A 6,888-nucleotide genomic window follows, 5' to 3' on the forward strand; every position below is an offset into this window, starting at 1 on the left:
CTACTTTGCCTAGCCTTTGAGCTGGATATTAAGAAGGCTCTAAGGACTAAATATTGTAATTTTGAGCACTGATTTAGTAATTTGTGTATGAATTTCACTGCTCCTTAAATTCTGTCAAGTCTTCGAGTTGTATATTAGTCAAAAACCTTATGGAAGGCTCTAAGGATTAAATATTGTAATTTTGAGCATCGATTTACTAACTTTCGTATAAATTTTAGCTCAATTTCACCCAAAAGTAGCATAAAACGAATGAAAAATATCTAAACAAAAATATATTAATTATACTACACTTTAAACTTGAACCAATGAACAAATTAATAATTACAAGATATTGAAATTAAATTTTATTATTAAACTTATCAAATTTCTCGATATCTTCTTTGGTAACAGTAACTTTAATAGAATCCAACGCATTTATTAAATCAATGTATTGGACCTTTCTAGCTCTTACTGAACACCGAGGTAAATCTTTGAGTTCACAGGTAACTATCTCGTCTATATCAAACTTATCGTTACAAGTTAGAGGTTCATAAAATCCATCCGGGCAACTTTTCCATATTTTTATATCATCCAGTTCCATTATGGGATACATTATAGCCTGTAAGTTAATCATTCTAGATTTTTATCTTGCAGAACATAATTGTTTGTTATTGAATATGAATTGCTGAAGATAGAACATGGAAAGAAACTCCAGAATATGATATTGACTTATTTTGTTATTAAAGCAGCTGGTACAGCACTTGAGAAGGTGCAGAATGAACAAGAAGCATTCAGGATGTGTCTTCTTGAGCTGGATTACTCCAAAAATTGAAAAAGAATGAAGGGAAGACAACTACAGAAATATTGGGTGGTTCCAAGTACTATAATACCTTCAAGTACTCTACAAGAAGAATTGTTAGAATTAGTACCTGGAAATAGATCAGGAAAGAAACTCAAAAATATAATATTGATTCATTTTGATAGTAAAGCAGTAAAGCAAATTGGATTAGATTTAGCTAAGGATATAAATTCCATGAGGAGGGAGAAGGAATTGTAGTTTATCCAGTTCTATAATATCTAATTATTGCCAGACAACACAGTAGTAATCTGTACAAACTTATGTCTCACCTCCATAATGCCAACACAGATTCTAGAGCTCCTTAGAACTTTAGAAGTACAAGGAGACCTCCTATGTAGGAGCATAATAGCCCTTGAAGTTTTAATGGTATTTTTATAATAATTATTACCGAATACCTGTTGTATCAGATCACATATGTCTGATCCGGAGAACCCTTCTGTTTTGGCAATCAAATGTTCCCAACTATTGAAGAATTCCTCTAATTGAGTATTATTTGTAAACAGTTTGAACAGACTTCTTCTTTCGGTGTAATTTGGTAACGGGATGTATAAACGTTTTTGAAACCTTCTGAGGAAGGCAGGATCCAAGTCCCAAGGGCAATTGGTAGCTGCTATTAAAAAGAAATTAGGATACGATTCCATTTTATTTAATTGGCATAGTAATTCTGTTTTTATTCTAAAATGAACCGAATGTTTTTATTTTTCACGAGAATTTTGGTTAGTAGAAATTTTTTACCTTCTGGAAAATTCTTGTTCGGAATCTGATCTTTTTCGACAGAATCCGTCCACTTCGTCAATAAATAATAAACAAAAACTATCTTTGTTTCTTATATAATTGAACAGAAATTTTATATTTCTACAAAAATGAGTTTTTATATTTTTTCCAAATAAATTATGAACAAATTATAGATAAGAATAAATAATTTACTTACTTTTCTGATTGTCCAACGAAAGGTGATAGAATATTAGACACAGTTACTGAAAACAGCAGTGCTCCTGCTTCATAAGACAAAGCGTGTACTAGTTGAGTTTTTCCAGTACCAGGGGGGCCAAATAACAAGATACTATTAACAGTTTTTTTATAAGAGAACAACTGAGGTTGATTTTTAGGAAGAATTATGAGGCTTTTCAATATTTTTTTGATTTCCCATAATCCAGCAACTTCATCTAAGCCCTTTATTCTAGGTGCTTCGATAGTAGATTCTATTAATTTTTGTGAATCCTGATTTTCTTTATTTGTTTTGTTGTAGGGCTTATTATTAATATTATTATTATTAAACTTATTAATTGAAATATTTTTATCATTATCTAAAAGTGTTATCAAATCAGATACATGGTTTTTTAATTGAAGTAAATCTACCTAAAATATGTAAAGAATCTTGTTTATAAATAGATGGTAATCATAAACATATAAATCTTTATGTTAAAGATTTATTAGTGACATAATTACCAGAAAAGTGCAGTTATTATTCTCGCATAAAAGAATTTGCTCGATTTTGAGACGACAGTTTTTCAAACCGTTTTTCACTTTTGAATAATCAACTTTTTCCTTATAAAACAGATCTTCTACTTCTTCGTAACTGTAATATAGAAATTACATTGTTATATGCCAATATTATACCATAAAACTTTACCATTCCACTGCAGAATAATATAATGACAAATTATCTTCACAATTTGACATGTTTCGATAATTTCGAGTTAAAAATGTATATTTTGATGTGTCCTTTGTTGTTTTTAAATAAAAATTGACGTTTGAATGAAAAGAAAAAGCCTACTATGATTGTGTCAAGCAATTTTTTCAGGTTATATTCATGACGTATTGCGTGACTCAGTTCTATTGTTTACATTTTCTTTTAAATGATTTTCAATAAAAACGGAATTTTAAACGTTATTTTTCATTTTTTACGATAAATTTAGATTGTAAAATAGCCCTTTGGCACAAAAAATTATATGAATCAATTATACATTTATGTTATTTGAACTTGATAATATACGAGGGTTTTATAAAAAATTTCCTGATCTCGACCTGAAAATTTCAATCATTTTGAATACTTTAGGTGCAATTTTATGTTGACGCTCCACGCTGGCTTAGAGCGTCAAATGAGGACAAGTGGTACAATTTTCATTAGAGCGTCATCTTAAATTAATGCAGCGTCAAAAAACTTAACATTGTTCAGGTTTTTAAACTTAATATCTGGTGTTGACTGTTCTAAAAGTGCAATGAACTGCGAAATAAATATTTTATAATCATCAATAAATTTAACAATATAATATATATTAATCGATGAAACTAATTCACCCATTTAAGCTTATTTGTTTAAAGATCAACATATTATTGACAGATGTGGTATATTTTAATATATTTTCAGCGTTTTGAAGCTTAACGCTCTTATGTTTGACACTGCAGTAATTTAAGATGGAGCTCCAGTCGAAATTACACCACGTGACCTCATTTGATTTTTCTGAAAATGGAAAAAATTGAATATCAAGCTGTCATTAAATGTGTGTCTTTGTGGGGCAATACGCCTGAGCAAATAAAAAGGGATGAAGACCATTTTTGGGATTGCTTGATAAGGTAGAAGGAGAAATTGTAAAAAACGACCGCATTTGAAGAAAGGGGAAGTACTTTTTCATCAGGACAAACACCTTTTCATACTTCGGCGATCGTCATGATTTGAATTCACGAATTGTACATCGAATTGGTTAACCACCCACCGTAATCACCAGATTTTACCCCCAGCGATTTTTTCCTGTTTCCTAACCTCAAAGCTGAGAGGGAAAATGCTATATTGCAATCGTCAACGCCTATTTTGAGGAAAAAGACCGCTAATATTATTCGGAAAGGCTGAAAATGTTGCAGCATCCCTGGATAAAGTGTATATATACTTTGAAAGGGACTATATTAATAAATGGTTATGGAATAAAATGTTTTGATTTTTGTTAGGTCATAAACTTTTTAGACAACCCTCGTATATGCACAAGACGATAATATTTTTTTAATTTGACAAGGCAAACACATTAATGTATATAAAATCTACTGATTGCATTGAAAGTTATAACCGGTTTAGTAAACACAAACTAGAAATATTAAATGGGACATAAAGAAAAGCACAAAAAAGAAATAAAAAAGCGAACCGAATTGTGAAGTAAATAAAACAATTCACGTAGCGGCATCAAAAACATAACCTAGAAATGTTGAACTTTTCTGTATATATTCAGCAGAACTACTCTACTATTTTATGTTTTTAAAGAGCTCTTAATTTTTTGAACTCAGCTAAAAACATCACCCCCTGTTTCAATAAATAATATTGGATATTGGTGGTTGTCTTATTACTTGATATAGTGTCAACGTGAATAGAGATGGTGTCTACCAAAAATCAGTTGCTGATATGATAAAACAGTAACAACCCAAAAAAAAACGAAAAAATTTTAAATTATTTTGAAATTACGGCGTTATCTTAAGCAGTTTATTTCAATGTTCAAAATAAAACTGGTTGCATACTTTTTAATCTAACTGTACGAGAATCAAGGTCAATGACTAATCAAAGTCAATATTCAATTATGGATCCGTGGCTGTGTTGTCAAACAGGCGTTTCGGTTTCGGAAAATAATACAAAATTTGAGTTTGAGGACAATTTCACACCCACTCTAGATAACAGATTACCTGATTCTGAAGAATATCTTGCCGTATTAGGTAAATTATATTTTCAAATATATTATAAATATAAATACGTAATATCGATTTTTTAGAAGAAAAACTAAAAAAAATAAAAGCAGATCCGAATATTTTGGCGCAATTGGTTGCAAAAAGGGAGGCGTGTATGCAAGAATTACTTAACGGTGTTAATGGTAACGGTGTAAAACACGTAGATGATCACATTTTAGAACTTAACGAACCTATTTCAAATTCGCAAGTATTACGGGCGATAGCTCCTCAAAGACAGGCTATAAATCAGGGCGAAGTTGTAGAATTCATTAAATACGATCAACTAGAGTATGAAGACAGCGATTCTTCAGTAAATAGGAGTGAAGACTCTTAATTGATCTAATAGTGTAAGCAATAACAAAAAAATTTATTAATAACGTTTTCTCTGGTTGTTATATATCTGCTGTAAATTGGTTGAGTCTCTTAACTGGTTCAATACGATTCTTATGTGCAGTTATGGCTTCAGAACAAGGTATATTTCCACTTCGAAGGGGCCACAATAGGTTTCTATTGATGCAGAGTATTTGTTCTCGGAACATAAATTCCCTTTGCTCTTTTGTGCATTGTAATTACCTATTTTTCAATAAATCTCTTTTTAAGAGGGCAATTTTTGCAATCTGTCTCCAGAATCAATATCAATGTATTGTTCTGATTTTAATTTTTTTATACATATCGATGAAATGATAAAATATACTGTTTTTTTGTAAACACTGGCTAATGTCCTATTTTTTTCCAAAGATTTATGACTTTATCGAATTTTCATTATGTAGTATTGCTGGGTGTGTTCTAAAATTCCAAATAACTATTTTATTGTTATTAGTGAGATAATTCTGTGTTGTAAGGACTGAAATTAATACAAAATCGGTTCTTTGTGAGAATGTGGATTTAAAATTGGGGTTTTACTTTTAAATAGCCACGAAGATCAGGCATTGTAATTTCCAAAGAGAGTTTATTAGTAACTAGGTAATTTCTAGGAGTTTTTTTTTTAATTTTGTTAAAACTATTACAGATCTAATCAATTTTATGAGAAAGAAATGATTGAATAGGAGGCATGAGGATTGGTTAATGTATTATTTATCACAAGCTTTCCATTGCTGATGTTTGACAAGTTTTTAAGACCCCTGTAATGCAGATATACTGCAATTTCCGTCATTTTAGAGTATATTCACAATTATTTTTAATTTGTAGGTATAATATGAAACCATTATTATTTTTATTGAAGTTAGCTTGGGATAGTAGATATCGTCTTCCAATTCTTATAACAGTGGGTTTCATGGTGTTAGATGTAAGAATGCAGTTGGACATCAACGTTCAAACTAGAAGAATACCACGAACAAGACGTCCGCCACCTGTGATACAAATACATGAGGCAGATAATAGAGAACAAAATGATATTGAGGATAATGTTTCCAACGGTATATAAAATTTAATTGTTTATATAGTCGAAGTATTTCTAGATCATCATTCCATTGATCAATAAGTTCCTGGTCACAGTATTGCATGTGTTTATCGAGTTTTGTTTTTTAATTGGAACAAATACTGTTGAGGTAAAGTGAGCAAAAATACAAAAAAAATAGAAAAAAATTAGTAGCGATTGTTCTTGTATGCTATTGTACTTATTGCAGAAGAAAAACGACCCAATTGTGGAAGAAAAATTATCTTTTTTTGTCAAGATAATGCATCATGTGACCATTCGATAAAAATTATGGTCAAATTCAGTTAATTGCCTCGGGATCTATTATATTTTTTAGATCTAGCTCCTAGCGATTACTGGTTGTATTCAGACTTGATATAATGCCTCAAGGAGAAAATTAAAGCTGAAACAGTAACCTATTTCAGAAAAATCTTGATGAATGAAACGAAATTTTTCATAAAAACAGTTTACTAAACCAGTGATTTATTGATTGATGTGTTACTGTTAGAATCAGGTGAATATTTCATTATTAAAATCATTTTTCCAGATTCATGGAGTACTGTAGAGGAAGATAATGAACCGGGTGTACAACTACATGCATAAGGATGTTACTTTGCTGTTAAAAGAGTTGATATATTAATTTATTCATATAACTATGAATTGTTTTTGTCATCGAATGAATTATGAATTTGTTATTAGCCTATTTTTAATGTACATGCACCAATCAATCTAAATATAAATTTATTCTTCAAATTTTTCTTTATTTCACAGTTCACAGAAACAATATTTCATAAAATTTTGATATAGTTCTTGTTTTATGAACTGAAATCCATCTATTGAATTTTTCTTTACATTTACGGTATTGGTATAAGGGATATTTTCCTCAAGTCAGCATTTGGTGCGAACGTGAAAAATATTTTTCTACAAA

At 30.2% G+C, this 6,888-nt stretch overlaps 2 protein-coding genes across 4 annotated transcripts; one reads left to right on the forward strand and one right to left on the reverse strand.

Moving 5' to 3' along the window:
• Positions 1 to 44: 44 nt before the first annotated feature.
• Positions 45 to 2,810, reverse strand: LOC130443538 (uncharacterized). Of its 2 annotated transcripts, none has more exons than XM_056778247.1 (6): positions 2,472 to 2,810; positions 2,288 to 2,417; positions 1,770 to 2,197; positions 1,574 to 1,693; positions 1,234 to 1,513; positions 45 to 598 (listed from the first exon to the last, which is right to left on the reverse strand). In XM_056778247.1, the coding sequence occupies exons 1-6, from the start codon at positions 2,519 to 2,521 to the stop codon at positions 338 to 340; spliced, it is 1,269 nt and encodes a 422-aa protein (XP_056634225.1). In that variant the 5' UTR covers positions 2,522 to 2,810; the 3' UTR covers positions 45 to 337. The 2 variants fall into 2 exon arrangements, with proteins under 2 accessions (XP_056634225.1, XP_056634226.1); XM_056778248.1 differs by having other exon boundaries at positions 1,227 to 1,513.
• Positions 2,811 to 4,309: 1,499 nt separating this feature from the next.
• Positions 4,310 to 6,713, forward strand: LOC130443540 (uncharacterized). 2 transcript variants are annotated; one of them, XM_056778251.1, is made up of 3 exons: positions 4,387 to 4,534; positions 4,591 to 4,893; positions 5,735 to 5,915. In XM_056778251.1, exons 1-2 carry the CDS (start codon positions 4,402 to 4,404, stop codon positions 4,878 to 4,880), a joined length of 423 nt encoding a protein of 140 aa, XP_056634229.1. In that variant the 5' UTR covers positions 4,387 to 4,401; the 3' UTR covers positions 4,881 to 4,893; positions 5,735 to 5,915. The 2 variants fall into 2 exon arrangements, with proteins under 2 accessions (XP_056634228.1, XP_056634229.1); XM_056778250.1 differs by having other exon boundaries at positions 4,310 to 4,534; positions 4,591 to 6,713.
• Positions 6,714 to 6,888: the final 175 nt, after the last annotated feature.

The sequence above is a fragment of the Diorhabda sublineata genome, chromosome 4 (genome assembly GCF_026230105.1).
Source record: "Diorhabda sublineata isolate icDioSubl1.1 chromosome 4, icDioSubl1.1, whole genome shotgun sequence".
Taxonomy (NCBI): domain Eukaryota; kingdom Metazoa; phylum Arthropoda; class Insecta; order Coleoptera; family Chrysomelidae; genus Diorhabda; species Diorhabda sublineata.